General features: G+C 37.8%; 1 protein-coding gene across 1 annotated transcript in view; it reads left to right on the top strand.

Moving 5' to 3' along the window:
• Window positions 1-639: 639 nt before the first annotated feature.
• LOC136863394 (glyoxalase domain-containing protein 4) overlaps window positions 640-19,651 on the top strand; it is a 97,875-nt gene continuing 78,863 nt past the window's right edge. The window contains exons 1-2 of the mRNA XM_067139803.2: window positions 640-887; window positions 10,905-10,954. Coding sequence (XP_066995904.1) covers window positions 798-887; window positions 10,905-10,954 — 140 coding nt within the window. The 5' untranslated portion in view covers window positions 640-797. The remainder of the gene's footprint in view (window positions 888-10,904; window positions 10,955-19,651) is intronic.

Raw genomic sequence — 19,651 nt, forward strand, 5'->3', positions numbered from 1 at the left:
TTAATAATCCTAAGATAACGGACAACCCCTATATTTATATAACTACCTGATGTAATTCAATTTATATTATTCATATGCTTTTACATTTTATTTGAGGGGGACCCGAAATTTTATTTTGGCAGGCGGGCCCGTACAGCATTCACTACGCCCCTGTTCAGCGGGTTAGATAATGGTGACATCATGACGCTGAACCCATTGACTCAATCGCGTTGCTAAAAATACTGCCGAGTAGGCTAAGCTTTTAATGAAATCTTCACTCTCAAACTGTTGCAGGAGCATGATACCCTTCATCACGAATCACTTGCATTTTTACAGTTGGATCATGACGAATAGAAATGTCCTGGTTGGACACTCAACGAATATACAGTTTTTAGTGCCTAATCTGCTCCATTCAAAGCAATTTTTTTTGTTTAATAAAATGCTCACGTTATTGATTTATTGTATGCAATTATGCAACAAGCATGTAAACACATCAGTCTCAAATACTAACATTAATTTTTCGGAAGAAAAATTTCGTCTTTCCGCCAGTACATATTTATTGACAAAACCCACGGCCGCACGCACGGCGACGGCGTACATTTTCTAGGTTGGCGAACATGAAAGCCGTCTTTATTTTGTTTTCTTCTGGAATGTATTAAGCCTGAGGCCACGTGAGATTTCGTAAGTTGTGGTTGTGGTTGTCAGTGTCAGTCGGTATCAGTACTCAGAAGTGTCGGTGAGTTACTTCCTGTGAATTTCGTCGAAGACTGTTGCATAAATTGCCTACTTTCGTCTATATAGTGAGAGGAAAATCCAAAATGATTTCTGGTCGGGCATTGCATTTTGTTTTTAAAGTAGCCGATAGGGCTTTAACATCGAAATTCTATCGCGAGGTATTGGGAATGAAGGTTAGTATTTTGGCGTTTTATTGTGGAAACCTTCAGTGTATCTGATTATAAGTTATGTCTTGATGCCATGTGTTTGCATGACTGTTCTTTAATAATATCTTTATTTATTTTTCTTGTAGTATACTGCATGTATTTTCAGAATGCGATTGACATCCGAGCTTGTGATCATAGCAAAATTGTGAAACCTGTTTGCACGCTTGGGGTGTGTCCGTGCATAAGGTCTCTTGAAGACAAACTACCAGTTCTCATCCAGTGAATATACCCACTTATTTTCACACTAGAGCAGTTGTGTGACATGCATAATACGCGGCATGGCATGTGCCCCTTAACCCTAGTAATACCAAAGTATTTTTATCACGTGCATCACCAATGGGGCAAAGAGGGTTGAGTTAATAAAAAAATTAAAAAAAATACTTTCTCAGTCACCAGTGAGATGTACGAATATAATATTTTATTCATTCACTCAAATTAAAAAATAGTATAAAGTACTAAATTTTTGCAATTTTAACTCCAAATTTGAGAAAACAGTCATGTTCTTAACCCTCTTGGAGCCATGAGTCGGTCTGGTCGGCCGCTCACCATCAGCTGGAAGAGACCAGAGCTCCGCCTCAACTCTACTATAAAGTGCCAGGCCGTTCTTAGAGGAAATACATGCATTTTAAAATTCGCGTATATCTACCCGGTGTATGGCAGATACCGGCAAGAAATTTTCTTAAATTTCGTCTACATAAAATAAACAACTGATTCAGAGTGATATAAAGAATCAAAGTTATATTGTTGATATTATAGTTGTCGATAACATGTTTTTAGGAAGAGAAAAACATTTTTCGCACTTTCTCTCTCAATATCTACTTTGAAAAATCATTTACGACACAAAAGAATATACGTAATGATGTAGACTGTATTTCTAAATATAATTATATAAAATAATTAGATAGATAAATAGCGTAGTTAAGGCCATTAGGCCTTCTCTTACACTAAACCAATTTGTACATAGAATCAAAGTTAACACTACCGTAATTAATACTAAGTATAGCACAGTTAAAGACAATCTAAATACTTTGAACGAGAAAAATAAAAACATGAAAAATCCACATCCAAACGTATGTCACTAGTAAAACAAAACAGTTTTACTCACCGATAAAATTCGCGTATATATCCATGTATGGCAAATACTGACCAGAAATTTTCTACGTGAGGACTACATGGTATAAAAAATAATCCTGAGTTATTCAAAAGTAATAATAGTTGGTATAGTTTTTATTTTCACGGGAAACCTTTTCTCGTTTTCGGTCCCAGTATCTTTTTGAAAAAAAATTCAATGCAACAGAATATGCGTAATTTAAAAACATATGGCTCGAAAGCCCTGATTGTCCTTGGTCTACCATGCGACCGCTGCTCAGTCCGAAGACCTGCAGTTTACGAGATGACGCATGGTCAGTGAGACGAATTCTCTCGGTCATTATTCTTGGTTTTCTAGACCGAGGTTGCCGTCTCACCCTCAGATATCTCCTCAGTTGTAATCACTTAGGAGGGTCACTTAGGTTGAGTGGACATTGAACCAACCCTCAGGCCCAGGTAAACATCCTTGACCTGCCGGGAATCGAACCCTGACCTCCGGGTGAGAGGCAGGCGTGCTACACTTGGCCCGCGGGGACCGGCATTTACGTAATGATAGATAATTTATTTCTGAACAGAATTCTATAAAATAGTTACTCTGAACGAGAAAAAGAAAAATATAATAAAAATACAAATTCAAATATAGTAAGCATTTCACTAGTAAAAAGAAGAATGACAAAATAAATTCACTCACCGGAAATTGTTGAGATGAAGACTTATCACCAGATATATAATGTTGTTCAAAGTTTGAGACCACTGTTGAAGCACTAAGATGTTTAGTCGTATATTTGCACTAATACTAATCACTTATTATTAGCACTTTTTTTTTCTTTTTGCTAGGGGCTTTACGTCGCACCGACACAGATAGGTCTTATGGCGACGAATTTTTAACACTAATAGGAACAATAAAGACAATAAAAATATTTAAGCCTAACACAACTTTATAAAAAATTCTGTGTGTTTCGTTGAAATAGAATTTTAAATATATGTTGTTTATTTAAGGCACTTGTTGAAGAGCTGTATGTTTAGTATGCAGGCCTTTATCGCATTTGATGCACACAGTTCGCGACCTCTTCCTCTGTTGCGGAGAGCTACATACAACGCACAATCTTTCTGATTTACCTGACAAAAATTTTATGCCACTCACAGGAATATTCGTGATAACTTATTTGTCTATTCTCAAACCATTCAGCACTCTGAGATTGAATTATACTGGAGTCTAGTAATTTTGTTTCTGTTACAGTTTTCTAAATATTTAAGACATTTAATATTTAAAGATTTAAACATTTAAGACCATTCTCAAAATGATATTGAATGAAACTTGTTTTTCCAGAATTTCAAAGTTCTCTGTTCATCTAAATAAAAATACACCATCATGTCGTTTGTATCAATGCCCCCCCGTATAACGATTAGGCCTATAGTCTAAGATCACGTTAGGTTTTCTCTTGGGTTGATTACTGTTTCTAGCAGTTGCAGGCCCTTCTGTTTCAATTGCAACTCCATGTGTACTTATAACCACCACCTGATTTTTCTGAGATTTTTTCTGTTTGGATCCCATTAGTAAAATTGGCCTTCGTCTGAAATATTTATTACAAACTAATTTGAATGGCTTTTTCACAGCATCTGGTAGTCCCTTCCTGTTTCTTTGTATGGTACTGGTAATAAATGTTCCAACTAAATATAAATGTTTTGCAAGGGGGATTGACGTACAATAATTATCTGTGTAAACTTGAAAACCTTTCATAAAATAATTCCCTAGAGACGGAAGTTTCATCATTACAGTGTAGGCCAGTCCATTAATTCTGATTTAGTTTTTGTTTTCAATGGATCTTGCTCCTTTGTACGTATAAAAACCAACACAATACTTACTAACTGCGTCATACAACATCCAAAATTTTATCCCCCACTTGTGATGGTGCTTATTTGGCATATATTGGGGTAGTTGTGCATGGCATTTAGTTCAAACTAAACTTTTGTCTATGGATAGTTGCTGGTGAGGAATATAATAATGTCTAAATAGCCTATTAGCATGATCTAAAAGAGGCTGGAATCTAGCACAGGGATCATTGTTTGGAGAGCCAGGAGGAGAAAGCTTACTGTTGTCAATTAAATAAAAAGAATTAAAAGAAGCTGAAACCTATTCCTTGAGAACATTTCACCAAACCAAGGGGTATTATGGTCTAGATGCTTGCTTGATGATGCTTGTTTAAAGGGGCCTAACATCGAAAATGGTCTAGAGTACTCCAGGACGAAACAATAGTAAGTTTCCTTATCAGTCCCATATTCAGGATGACAGCAATGAACACCCTTATTTCATCAAGTGTGGTGAGTCTCCAACATCGAGAGTGGAAATTGGGTGACAGTTTATTACAAGTAAGGAGTTGGTCAACGTAGCAATTGGTCTCTGGGACTATAAGGTTTAGCAGAGAGAAAGTGAAAAATAAATTGAAGTATGATACGGGCAGAGAATCAGGCGGAAGGGAATGTTTAGGTCCAGGAAGTTCCATGAAGGAGATAGGAGGCTGAGGAACATTGTCAGGTTCATTGGGAGAAATTTCCACAAAATGTTCTCCAGAGACATCATCTTCGTCACTAGTTTCATCTACCACCATATTCACAGTAGCTTTATTGCCGTAAGAAACAAATAAAAGCCTCTTCTTTAGCTGCGGTGATCCCGGGGGCATGTCTGGTATAATTTTGTCACTACTCTCTGAACTAAATTCACTATCGCTATCCGATAAATCATCCGCGTTAACTTTGCATTGTTCCAAACACTCCATTAATTTATCGTCATCAGTACCTGCTGAGAAAATATCACGTGAACCACTTGCCATTTTGCTGTCACAAATGCAAGGAGCAATCTCTTCCTGACCGGTTAGCGGTATTTCTAAACATGGGAAGCGACTCTTGTGAAAGCTAGGACACCCTCTTACAACTGCGAAAGCAAGGTCAGGCACACAATAACTTGTAGCCCCTTTACAATAGGTTGTCACAAAAGTATGCACATAACTATAGGTTGCCACAAAATTTTATATATATATATATATATATCATAAAATTTTAAGCCGGCCGATGTAATCTACTCTGGCAACTTCCGACTGGATTTTTAAAGGCAGACCTGATCGACTCTGGCCATTTGGAAGGTGGGTGCTCGCAGTACCGCCTGGCTTAAAGAGGGGTTAACTCATCCCTCTTTGCCCCATTGGTAATACACATGATAAAAAATACTTCGAGACCTATCTGTGTCGGTGCGACGTAAAGCCCCTAACAAAAAAAAAAAAAACTTCGGTATTACTAGGGTTAAGGGGAACGCCATGCCGCGTATTATGCGTATTACACAACTGCTCTAGTGTGAAAATAAGTTACATAACTCATAACAAATTTTACAAATAGGCAGGATTTGTCTCCACATTGTCTTATTCTAAATTTCCAGTTCTCACACAATGCACAAATTATAGATTTTTTCCTGTGGTTTCGATGCACGTTTGAAGCACTTTTGAGCATGTAAGTGTAGATTTTTCCAAGTTATATTTTACCTTCTTTGACTCAACCAAACTGCAGCAAGTATGATGTCTACCACCTGTTCTGAGCTGCGGTGGAGGTCTGGTACTTCTACAGAACACTTCAGCTTCCCTCCAACAATGCACTCCATGTTCAAAATAGTTCATTTATTAAGACCGTATATATTGAGGGCCATCTGATCTACTGATCTATAATCCGCGCACCTTTTAGCGATATTTCTTTGTACGGGGTGAGGAGTAAGGAGAGAGATCTCCCGGTACCGGTAATACCGCCAACTGAATGGCAATGAAATCTGAATTAAATCGATAATATGATCGATCGATATGAATTTTCTAAAACTTTAGCCAACAACTGTGTCATACACACATTATATAACATTTCTCGATGTGAATCTTGTTCCTAGCATGAATTCTATAATTTGGCTTTGCTGTGTAAACAACAATAGTACTAATATGTAAAGTGTACGCCAGATGTCGCACAGTGATGCATAAGCGATTCATAGATTTTGTTTCAAAGGTTGCCAATATAAATCTCGGAAGATACCTGAGGTCGACCAATTCAGCACTAGGGTGTCCATGTATTGCCAAAAGGTGCGCGTACTATACATATGGCGGTAAAACTCCAGCCCTAGAGACAAGATATTTCTAATGTTAAAGGAAGGGGAAATTAATGAAATCTTAACTTGGAATGCGTCTCAGAGGAGAGATGTGTTCATTGCAATGTCCAGGAACCCACCGTCCTGCCCCAAGAACTGCGTTTACTTTTATAAGCTTATGAAGAGTATTTCATGCGATTTCATTTCTGAAGTAGCTACTTGCATTCCTATTGGCCAACATAAAGTGACACATAATCTCATTCCCGTCAATAATGTTAATCATAATCCGTTACCAACCTCAGCACAATAAAAGCGTAAGGAAATGTAACATGTTAAGGAAACAATGTACAATACAGAATAGCAATAAAGTTATGTGAAACTTACCTTAATGTAGAGGAGGGTAGAGCATTGCTGCAACCTTTAGGAATTTGTGCACCCAATCGTGTTTCCACACAAATCTAGAGGCCTAGAGCCGCTTTGCGGCTTCTAACCTGGGGGCTTGCGTTCCCAGACCCCCTTTACTTGTCCCTATATCACTGGTCTTGTCCAGGTCCTATCCTAATCGTCCGCACGGTAAGAACAAATACTCATCAATTGTGTAACAATAATCACCACCACCAGCTATCGAAGCACCACTCGCTCATTAGTTCCTAAGTACAGAGGTTGTCAGCACTGAGCACCGCTTGACAACATCCTTCCCGAGAAGGCCGCGAGCGTGTAAACAAACTACAGTTGTTCCGCGGGTGTGAAAGTCTTGTCTCGAGGACTAAAGTAATGATTGGGAAGTTTAAACTGTATAGGTGTTTATTCCCACAACATCAATAATGGTGTAGAAGAGAGACAATGGCCATCTTGTTTTTCCCTATTTTGTAGAATAATTTACCATTTGTCTGTAGTGTCTCCACCTTTCCTAGAGATGTAGTACAGATTTATTTCTGCCTTGTGTTGTTATCCTCACAAGCAATGTCTGTTCCTTTGTGCTGTATGGATAAAATCTGAAGTAGCCTCTTCGGTTTCTCTCATACCAGTGTAGACACAATGGTGATAGGTGGCCACTGCAATTCCAGATCAGTGAAAGCAAAGGGAGACTAGTGGAGAATGCAACCTGCAGTAGACTTGATCTCGTTAAATGTATGTTTTGTTAGTTCTGAGGGTGCCAACAGTTCCTAGTTTGATATCAGTTCACTGAGTTTTTGCAAGCTCTACTGAAGTAAAGTTACACCCGGATTCCAAATAGGTTTTACCAATTTCTTCACTATTTATGCCAGCAAATCTGGTGTCATGGTCTGGTAGCATCCTTATTAGAATCCCATACCTTCTGGGTTTGTCCTTCACAAAAAAGTTGAAAGGACATTTTCCTCTAAATAAAGGGAGCACTTCATCCACAGTAGTATGTGAGCCCAGAATAAAGTATTCAGGAAATAATAAATGTATATATTGAAACAGCTTTATTAAGATGAACTACACTGTCTGGCAGCAAATATCTCTGGAACTCTTTTCGTCAAATCTGAGAACTCTTGTTGTGTTGTTTGAGTCATCAGTCCATAGACTGGTTTGATGCAGCCCTCCATGCCACCCTATCCTGTGCTAACCTTTTCATTTCTACGTAACTATTGCATCCAACATCTGCTCTAATCTGTTTGTCATATTCATACCTTGGTCTACCCCTACTGTTCTTGCCACCTACACTTCCTTCAAAAACCAACTGAAAAAGTCCTGGGTGTCTTAAGATGTGTCCTATCATTCTCTCTCTTCTTCTCGTCAAATTTAGCCAAATCGATCTCCTCTCACCAATTCGATTCAGTATCTCTTCATTCGTGATTCGATCTATCCATCTCACCTTCAGCATTCTTCTGAAACACCACATTTCAAAAGCTTCTATTCTCTTTCTTTCTGAGCTAGTTATCGTCCATGTTTCACTTCCATACAATGCCACGCTCCACACAAAAGTCTTCAAAAACATCTTTCTAATTCAGATATCAATGTTTGAAATGAGCAAATTTCTTTTCTTAAGAAAGCTCTTCCTTGCTTGTGCTAGTCTGCATTTTATGTCCTCCTTACTTATGCCATCGTTGGTTATTTTACTACCCAAGTAACAGTATTCATCTACTTCCTTTAAGACTTCGTTTCCTAATCTAACATTTCCTACATCACCTGCCTTCGTTCGACTGCACTCCATTACTTTTGTTTTGGACTTATTTATTTTCATCTTGTACTCCTTACCTAAGACTTCATCCATACCATTCAGCAACTGCTCGAGATCTTCAGCAGTCTCAGATAAAATAACAATATCATTGGCAAATCTCAAGGTTTTGATTTCCTCTCCTTGGTCTGTGATTCCCTTTCCAAATTTTCTCTGATTTCTTTTACTGCCTGTTCTATGTAAACATTGAAAAGGAGAGGAGACAAACTGCAGCCTTGCCTCACTCCTTTCTGGATTGCTGCTTCTTTTTCAAAGCCCTCGATTCTTATCACTGCAGACTGATTTTTATACAGGTTGTAGATAATTCTTCGTTCACGGTATCTGATCCGTATCATCTTCAGAATCATAAATAGCCTGGTCCAATCAACATTATCGAATGCCTTTTCTAGATCTACGAATGCCATGTACGTGGGCTTGTCCTTCTTGATTCGATCCTCTAAGATCAGGCGTAAAGTCAGGATTGCTTCACGTGTTCCTACATTTCTTCTGAAGCCAAATTGATCTTCCCCCAACTCAGCTTCAACTTGTTTTTCCATTCTTCTGTAAATAATACGTGTTAACATTTTGCAGGCATGAGATACTAAACTAATAGTGCGGTAGTTTTCACACCTGTCAGCACCGGCTTTCTTGGGAATAGGTATAACAACATTCTGCCGAAAATCGGATGGGACTTCTCCTGTCTCATACATCTTGCACACTAAATGAAATAACCTTACCATGCTGGTTTCTCGTAAGGCAGTCAGTAATTCAGAAGGAATATCATCAATTCCAGGTGCCTTGTTCCTATTGAGGTCACTCACAGCTCTGTCAAACTCTGACCTCAAAATTGGGTCTCCCATTTCATCAGCATCAACAGCCTCTTCATGTTCCAGAACGAAATTATCTCTTACAAAATGAAATGATAAGTACTTGCTCCCTCGCTACCAAACTTTGGCCACATACATGTATGCACAGAACGACTGTCCTTCGTTTGCTGCTCGCAGAGGAAGTGGTCTCGCGGTGCACAAGGCTGCTCACCTGTCTACTTAGGAACTAAGGGGCTGGTGGTGGAAAGGTGAGTTTAAAAACACCATTGGTCTGGGCTGGTTAGGGTTGGACCTGGACAAGACCAGTGATATGGGGACAGGTAAAGGGTAGAGCCACAAAGTGGCCTTAGGCATCTAGTTTCTGTATTCCACATTGTTTCGTTTACATGTTCTATTTATTTGTGCTTTTATTCTGCTGGGGTTGATAACTGACTCTATTATCATTATTGGCGGAAATGAAATCACATCCTCCTTTATGTTGGCCAATAGGAATGCAAGTAGCTACTTCAGCAATGCAAAATGGCATGTACTGCTCTTCATTAGGTTATAAAAGTAAATTTCTGGCAGTGGGTTCCTGGACATTGCAGTGAAAACATCTCTCCTCTGACACACATTCAAAGTAAGATTTCATTAATTTCTACTTCCTTATAATGTTAGAAACCTATGGTAGCAAGGTGTCAGTTTTTACCATAAAATATTAAGGTCAAGCGTACAGAGAATCATTTGGACAAGAGTCCAAATGATTTCCTCTCTACTAAATATTATCTCAAGAGCTGTCTTTAGATAGAATGCTACATGACAATGCCTAGGTATATTCAGTTCTTTCATGTTAGAAACACAACTGCTTGAAGAGGAACTACCCTCTAAAACCATTTCTTAGTTTCAAAATTTAGTACATTTCTGGCAGTGGTTGAAAGAATCGCCCTATATATCGTCTATTGGTTTCATAATTATTTGGTCCTTGCCTAGGAGATGCTATTTGAAATCAAAGGTGTCAGTGCGACTGTCTTGTGCATTATAGATTCTCGTGGAATGCTTAATGTACCCATCCAGAAAGTGAGTCCCAAGTGTGGTCACATTTTCAGTTCTTTTATCTTACAATTTTTGTAATCATGTTTTGTATGAGAGATGTATGTATGGCAGTTATGCTGTATGAATAGTATAGTAGGCTAATTTTGTGATTATTTTTTGTAGACTGTGAAATAGTTACTTTCTCCTGTTGCAAGGTATTTCAAGTTAAATGAAGCTTTCTGTTGATGCCTTCACAGTTTATGCTTAATTGCAAGGTTGTTTTTGATAATACAATCGGAGCCCCCATTTCTTCTAAGTCCGATATACCTCGAGCCTCAATTCAGGTTAAACAAGACAGCCCCGTAAAAAGCCACATGTGAATGCATTTATCTAGAAATCTGAAATTGATTTTAAGTACGAACTGAAGATTATACAAAAATTTAGAATGTATCTGCTTTCATACTCCCAGTTAGATTTGACAGTTTCATCATGTCACCATACTGGTAAATGTACTAATAACTTTTAGTCCCTTTTATTGATCATTTGTTGGATTATAACTCCATTTAAAAAAAAAAATTTTTTTTACCAAAAATGTTGAGGAAACTAGTTACTTATAGAACATAAAAGTTTAAATATGTGAAATTCTTTTGTTTTGAGATCAAATCAGTCACTTAAGTTGTGCTTGTTTTGTACCTGTGAATCTTCTAATGATGGAGTGAATCTTAACCAATTTTCTGTTAGTCTATCCTCTTGTGTTTCAGGTCCTTCGACATGAGGAGTTTACTGAAGGATGTGAAGCTGCATGTAATGGGTAACTGTTAAAATTTTCTTTTGGGGAAATTGGAGTACAAATTGTTGGCGACAGCATTAATGGCCTCTGGTTATACAGAGAGAGAAAGAAATGGTTGATACTGGTTGATACTGATCATATATGAAAAGTCACTTCTCTCACGCTACTTTTTTTTTTTTTTTTTTACAAGTTGCGTTGTGTTGCACTGACACAGATTTATGGCGTCGATGGGACAGGAAAGGACTAGGAGTGGGAAAGGAGCGGCCATGACCTTAAGGTACAGCTCCGGCATTTGCCTGGTGTGAAAATGGGAAACCACGGAAAACAATCTTCAGGGCTGCCGACATTGGGGTTCGAACCCACTATCTCCCGAATATTTGATACTGTCAAGGGTTATGAATTTCATGTTGTTGGTCCGAACTGAACTGAGAATAACATATGAATAGTAACACAGTAAATGTTTCCACCTGTTCACGTTCAACAATCAACAACGCAACCGACCAACACAGCTTTAATACACCAAATACCTAATTTTTCCGCTTAAGTGATCAGTGTCAAGCCGACTCGACATTAAAGAGTATCACTCTTTACTCTCCAGACTTTGTACATACTTGTATATATGTTTATATGTGTTATTTTACATTGTTTCTTTAGTACGAGGACTGCTGACATCCACGAAGTTATATTTTTACAACTCTAAGCACCCCACTAGTACTTTGTTCCAAACTTGTTTGTATATATATTATTATTTACTACTCACCTGTACCATACTAACATTTCTCATCTCATTACCAAACTTCACTTTATAAATTATAAAATCCATACGATTATTACAGTTAAAAGTAACATGTTTTAGGATTTGACAAAAACCCCTAGGTGGGTCAAAACTAGTTCCATGTAATTTATAACATTGTAAATACATATTAGTACTGAATAGGTGGAAACATTTACTGTGTTACTATTCATATGTTATTTGATACTGGTCGCATTTAAGCAGCTGCAGCTATCGAGCTCAGTATGCTACATTTAATATTAGATATGATTCAACAAGTGTTTTGCAATAGGAACTCTGCATATGGTTAGGATGAAGGGAAACCTATTTCCAGATATATCGGAGGGGGAATCATAATTCTATTTTATCGCCTGTTTCTTAAGAATGATATTACACACTGAAAAGAAAGCGCAAATGTTTCATTTTAGGCCCTTCTAAACCTTTCCCCTCATGGAATGGCTGCCAGGCTCTTTCCCCAGTGTGAAGATTTTGTGAAAATAACATAAACTTCACAGAATTTGTAATTATCGCCCTCTGCTCTTATTAATCATACATTATAATAAAATAAAGAGTACCAGACGAGTTGACCGTGTGGTTAGAGGTGCGCGGCTGTGAGCTTGCGTCCGGGAGATAGTGGGTTCGAATCCCACTTTCGGCAGCCCTGAAGATGTTTTTCCGTGGTTTCCCCATTTTCACACCAGGCAAATGCTGGGGCTGTACCTTAAGGCCACGGCTACTTCCAACTCCTAGGCTTTTCCTATACCATCGTCGCCATAAGACGTAAAACCACTAGCAAAAAAAAATAAGAGTCTTATAAATGTTTTTTATTTCACCTGTAACATAAATAGTAAAATAGTTCATACTTCTGGCCACTCTGCTGAGCCGAGACTCGAGTTAATGTTCGTGGAGGCAATTATTTCCCCAGTAAAGATATTAATTGGTGTTGTCTACAGGCCCCGCAGAGTAGGGCATATGACTGACTTTGAAGACATTCTACATCGACTATTACCGACTTATGAACATGCATTAATATTCGGAGACTTCAATACTGACATATTACAGCAGACAAGTGAAACGAAGCAATTGCTAAACATATTCCAGTCGTGTAACATGACAGTATTACCACTACAACTGACTAACCACACTATCGGAACCACCTCCTCATCTCATACTCTTCTTGATTTAATGGTTACGAATAACCCTCATAAAATTTTGCTTCATGGTCAGATTCCTGTTCCAAGCATTTCTAAGCATGACTTGATATACCTGTCATATTCTCTTAAAGTACCAAAATATAAAACTAAATATATCACTTATAGGGACATTAAACCTATAAATATGAATGACTTTAGACTGGATATTTCTAATTCTCCTCGGGAGGCCATAATTAATATAGATGATATTGATATGAAACTACAAAAGTTCAGTTCCCTCTTACTTGGTCTCCTCAATAAGCATGCTCCAAAACGTAGAGTTAAAGTATCTAGACCTCCTTCATCATGGCTAACTGATGACGTCAAACGCATGATGTCCCATCGAAATTCATTACATCGGCTATGTAGATGAACCAACTCTCCTGATGTTCTTGAACAGTATCGGTCTCTGCGCAACAAAATTAAAGTATTGATCCGAAATGAGAAATTCTCTCACTACCAACAGCTAGCCAATAATATGAATGCACGAAACACATGGCGAAAGCTTCGCTCCATGGGAATAGGGAAACTTGAACCTAACCATTGTAACCCAGATATATCACTTGACTTAAATAAACACTTCTCTAAGTACCAACCACAGATTATAACTCATACAATTAACACATTACTGACTAAACCGACACCAAATAGACCAATGTTTAAATTCCTTACTGTTAATGAAACCGAGGTGAAGCGTGAACTGCTTTTGGTCAAGTCAAATGCCACTGGAGTTGTTGATCTCCCCATCATCATCATTAAACGCATTATAGATATTATTTGCCCAGTCATTACTCATATATATAATTTCTGCCTCAGTTCTGGAATATATCCAAGGATATAGAAAGATGCAATCATAAATCCGGTACCAAAAAATTCTCCAGCTATTCCCTATCAGACTACCGACCTGTGTGTATAATTTCATCTATCTCCAAACCCTTCGAACGGATAATTCATCGGCAACTAACGGGGTATCTTAAATATTCCTTGTTTGACCCATTAGTCAGGCTTTAAAAAGGGACACAGACGACCACTCCCGTATTGAAGGTTAAAGATGACATTAGATACGCAATGAGTGAACAGAAGGTCACATTACTTACTCTTCTTGGTTTTAGCAGTGCATTCGACACTGTTAACTTAGACATATTGCTAGACAAATTAAAATCCCTTCATCTAAATCAGACTGCTTTACAACACTTTAGCTCTTACCTCACAAACCGCAGACAACGAGTCGTTATAAAGAATAAGACTTCTCAATGGGCAATGAAACGTGTAGGAGTACCCCAAGGCTCTGTACTTGCACCATTGCTTTTTATTTTATACATAAACGACATAGCATCTTGACTGAAATATTGTAACTATCATATATATGCAGATGACCTGCTGATATATTATCACACAAGTTTGGGAGATATTCGTCTAGCAGCTGATAAAATTAATGCTGACTTACAAAATATATCATCATATGCTTGTGAGAACTCTACAGTATATTAATAAATCCCTCCAAGACAAAAGCTATTACAGTTGGACAATCGAAATTGATAAACATGACAGTCTTTAGACATCCCTTCACTCACTCTATCTGGTATCAAAATTCCGTATGAAAGCTCGGTAAATAATCTAGGTGTGGTTATAAATGAAAACCTAAATTGGAATGAACACGTCACACGTACCTGTAACAGGGTATATGCCTCACTCCATCCTCTGAAATACCACCATAACATTTTACCGTTAAATATGAAAGTCAGGCTTATAAAAACATTAGTTCTACCTTCATTCTGCTATTGTGATGCTGTATTCATAGATGGAACGAAAGAACAAATTAGAAAAATACAAATCGCCACGAATTCCTGCATCAGATTTATATTTTCGTTACGCTACGACACTCGTGTCACACCTTATTACAAGCAACATTCCCTCCTGAAATTTGAAGAACTCGGAAATCTTCATGTAGTTGGTGTACAGATCACTAACTGAGAAAACTCCCCTGTACCTGTCATCAAACTTTACATACCTTTCCTCTTTTCACCAGCATAATACACGCTCTGTTACTACATGTGCCATTCTCTTTAGCAGGTCAGCTGCCTATAATCTCTCATTTATTGCGACGGGAAGTAGATTATGGAAATCTGTTACAAATAACATCCGAAGTAGTAACTCGCTAGTCTTTCAAGTCTTCCTACAGAAGGTATCTCTTAGATGCATAAGCCCACGGTGTGAATCTTGATGGGTGAATGGTGATGTATGGATGTGTGTATAATTTAGTTAATTTTTCTTTAAATTAATTTAAACTTATTTATCATTAAATTTTGTTTAGTAGTTTGTCAAATGATATGTTCATATTGGTATAATTATGATGTATTTATTTTGAATTTATGATACAAATTAGTTTCTTTTAAAATATTTAACATTCTCTACGGTTTTTCTGTACAATGACGTGGTTAGGTGTAAGAGAGGACCACGAGTCCTAACTTCGCCACTATTAAAGACAAATAAATGAAAATACAAAATAAATCCTGTCACTGTAGAATAAGCATGACACTGTATAAAAATAATGCTACCATTACGTGCTGGAACTTTTGAACCCTCTCGTCCCGCCCCTTGGTTGTCTGCCCAGTCATTCTTGTATAGTCGAGGTTCACCCAGGTCTCGTCTAAATAATTCACTTTGTGCATTACCTTCTCTCTGATTTCTTGCGTTGGTCATAGAAATGCTATTCGAGTGACAGTAATATCAGTACAATCCATTATAAACTTCTTCCCTTCATTTCATTTGATGTACTATGAAACATTCATGTTTTAACTTTCTCTGCAAAGAACAAGTGCTCCAGGTGAAACCATTTGTTTCATACGTTACACGATTAGCTTGTTTGCTATAGGAAAGTTGAAGCAAAGCCATCTCCATACAATCCATTAAAGTCCTTAGAGAATTGGAAGGTAAAAGCCTCCATTTTTTTGTAATCTTCGTGCTAAGTGGTATAGAGTAGTTAGTTATGCGTTTGGGTGCCTTTGTCCACAAGAATTAACCTAGTACTCATTTTTGGTGTAGAATTAGTGAACCTCAGGGGTATATGCGACTCGAGGAGTGGAAATCTTGTTTCAGACTTCTTGATGGGACGTTCAACCAAAGTCTTTCCAGGAAGATGAGTATTCTTTTTCTGCCTCAGCTAGGCAGCCCTCTATTGAGAACTCTCCCCTAACGTGGAATGACTTATACCATTACATCCTGATAGAAATTGTTAATTCCAGTTATTAATTTTGATATTGTATGTTATTTTCTTGAAACTGCTTATTTCCACTTACGTGTTACGATAAATTCATCTCAAATAATTCCGTTCACTCTCCATACTCCTATATTCCTACGTGCAAGTGTTGTGCCCTCTTGAACTCTTTCAAGATCGCACAATATACTCCCATCATCTGCTTCTTGGTTGAATATGTGCACTTTGTAAATTAACCTTCTGGTTTGTTTATGAAATACTTCTTACCATTACAGGAACATACTAGGAGTACACAGAAGTATGCAATGATAACTCTGCTGCAATATTATGCTTGTTATGTAAATAAGCATACCTGTATTACATTGAGATTCTTATAGCGCGAGCAGCAAAGTATGACTGGTGCTGATTGGTTGTGATGTGTACTGGTCGTTGTGCATCAAATGCTCAGAATCCATTAACGCTGTTACGAACCATATACCCTCTTCGCATGGAACATTTGATACCAAGACCCTGATCATTTCCCAGTTAGCCAGTTGGGAAACTTATTGTGATACATATTAGAACCTTTCCATGTGGAGGATTGCCTTTGGCCTAAGAGAATTTAATAGAGATTGTTTATTTTTGGTAATATATTGATAGAAAGGTAGTGGTTGTTATATAGGCTTTGTTTCTATTACTAAAAGTGAAAGGATCAGGAGAAAATTGCTGGCATCAGATATGACAGATACTATGTGTATCTCTGCCCTGCCCAAAGATAATGTACGTACAGATAAATATCTCTTAAGAAAATATGAAACTAGACTTGCTGAAAAATTAGCCCTGTGTGGTGCAGGGATCACGTAAGAAAGTACATTTGATCACTGTCGGATTTTGCAAATATGTAAGGCAGTAAATTCGATTAAACATTTAATTTTTGAGGTTTTATAGAGTTTCAATGCTTCCAGTTGTGTATAAATATGTACGTGGGTATTGTATTACATTGCATTAAAGTAAACATATGCTGACAACATCCATGATTAGACATGGTACCACATTGGATTGTGGTGTTAATTATGTGAAATGTTTGAGTCTTCCCATGCATGGAATATTTGAACTCATAGTTTTATTGCTACATGGCAGCTTAAAAGGTAAATAGTGGTGAAATGAGCTGAATATATCTGATTTGGTGCATAACTGTCATAAGACAAACCTTGTAATTTCCTTGCACAATGCCTCACTTAGACACAGGTTTAGAAGTTGTGTGTTCTAGCTCTCGTGCAGCATGGCTGTTGCAGTGCTCATGAAGCAGCGTTCTGAGAAATGGGTAGGATGGTTGTTGTTGTTGATGGGGGAAATTTGATGGTGTCAAGGGATGAGCTTAAGAAAAGTTTCCACTCCTGATGAGGACAACGTGGTTGCTATCTCAGAGGAGAATCCACTTTTAAAATTGAGTTTGCTTAAGGTTTACCAGTTTCCTAGTATTTTCTCAAGACTGTCCAAAACTGATTGACATACAAACCTCAGTTATGACAGAGCTGCTAAGAAAAGAAATTCTGTGCTCATGCCGTAATTGAATGAAGGCCATGATTGAAGCCAGTCATCTTTTCAGATGAGTCTACATTTAGCTCAAATGATACACCGTTGCTTGTCACACCGATGTCGTGCTGGGTGTGGTTGCCATTGTATTCCACAGCAATGCTTTGCTGCATTGCATATTGTGCAAAATATCATGGTTTCATATGTTAGAATGCACTATCAGAGTGAGGTGATCTAGATTCTGTAGGACCTTTCATTAATTCACACCACTAATATATGTATGTTGTTTGCCCTTCAGATGTATATTGACCGTATCAATTTCCACTCTAACTCTAGGTTTAAATCTTATTGATAATGTCCAGAACAGAGTCAAGCATCTTGTGCAAAAATATCAGCTACAGCCACTTCCATGAACAGTCCTCTGGAACCTCATATCAGATGCACGGGATCTTCATTGGAAGACAAGTTTCATTTTCGGAGCCTGATGTCCTCCATGCCTTGACAGATGAAAGAATTAATAGCTAGCAGTGAAGGTTGAAACTCATACTAAATTCATTTGCATAGTTTCAGGACCACAATTGATCCAGACATGGAATACAGCCTACATAGTGGAGTGGGATAATAGAAATTTGAAAGTGCTGAAATACAGTCGAGGGAACTAAAAAGATGAAGAGGGCTGGCATGTGAAATATGACCCCTTGCTTGATAGAATTAAAAGCTCAAGCTACCACTATGCTTATTACTGCTGAAGTAACAGGACTTCATAACATACTGCTGGTTACCACGTGCATCCGGCAGTATTAATATTACTATGACACTTTCACAAGATAGAAAGTCTTAATAATACTTAATCTTTGCAATACTTAATTATATATATCATGAAATTTATTTCTTGTGGCATGACACTTTGGACGCCTGTGCACTTCTGTTAGTAATATTACTACTGCAAACTATCAAATTCAGCTGCGTGAAAGCTAGTCATGTTATAGATTTGGTTGTTGCCTTAGTGTTGTCAGTTTCTACCAATAAATTTCATTATCTTTAGTTATAAATTGGGGTACCTCCAACGGACAGTGTTGCATAAGCACGTACACTCGGCTAATTCTAACGTGACTGTTGATGGATCACAATTATGAACTACAATGTTGATGGATTACATTAAATAACCTGTTTTTTTAAAAGTATTCATGTATAGAAAATTTTATAATTATGTAGTAAAAACTGACAGAATTGGATCATTTTCCTGAGGTTATAAATCAGTGATGCCATTTTAAATGGTCTAGGTACATAGTGTTAATGGCATTTCTATGCTTTATTATTATTATTATTATTATTATTATTATTATTATTATTATTATTATTATTTTGATATATTGAAGTATGAATTCTTTTGCGTTGGCCGTACGGTGAGGGGCCCGCGCAGCTGTGAGCTTGCATTTGGAAGATAGTGGGTTCGAACCCCATTGTCGGCAGCCCTGAAGATGGTTTTCCGTGGTTCCCATTTTCACACCAGGTAAATGATGGGGCTCTACCTCAATTAAGGCTACATTCGTTCCCACTCCTAGCCCTTTCTTATCTTATTGTCGCCATAAGACCTATCCGTTACAGTAAAAGCAGATTGTAAAAAGAAAAAAATCCTTTTGCAGTTTAGTGACATTAATAGCTAGAAATGTTCGAACCCCACTATCAGCAGCCCTGAAGATGGTTTTCTGTGGTTTCCTATTTTCACACGAGCATGCTGGGTCTGTACCTGAACCCGCTGTTACTCTCGCTGTTAGATTGAATCTAACAATAATAAACTTTACAGAATAAACTAATTTGAAGTTTTTGTTTTGCGTCAACCAGTTGTCTAATCCTCAACAAGGTATCTGAGGGCATGTTATTGTTGCGCTTTGGCGGGGTCGGTGCTCGGGTGGGGGGACACGAGCGCGTGCAGGCCTCTTAGTTTGGATCTAGCGCAAGAGAAAGCACGTAGTCTGATTTGTTAGGCTCCACCTAACGACGAGAGTAACAGTGTTGCT

The sequence above is a fragment of the Anabrus simplex genome, chromosome 2 (assembly GCF_040414725.1).
Source record: "Anabrus simplex isolate iqAnaSimp1 chromosome 2, ASM4041472v1, whole genome shotgun sequence".
Classification (NCBI taxonomy): Eukaryota; Metazoa; Arthropoda; class Insecta; order Orthoptera; family Tettigoniidae; genus Anabrus; species Anabrus simplex.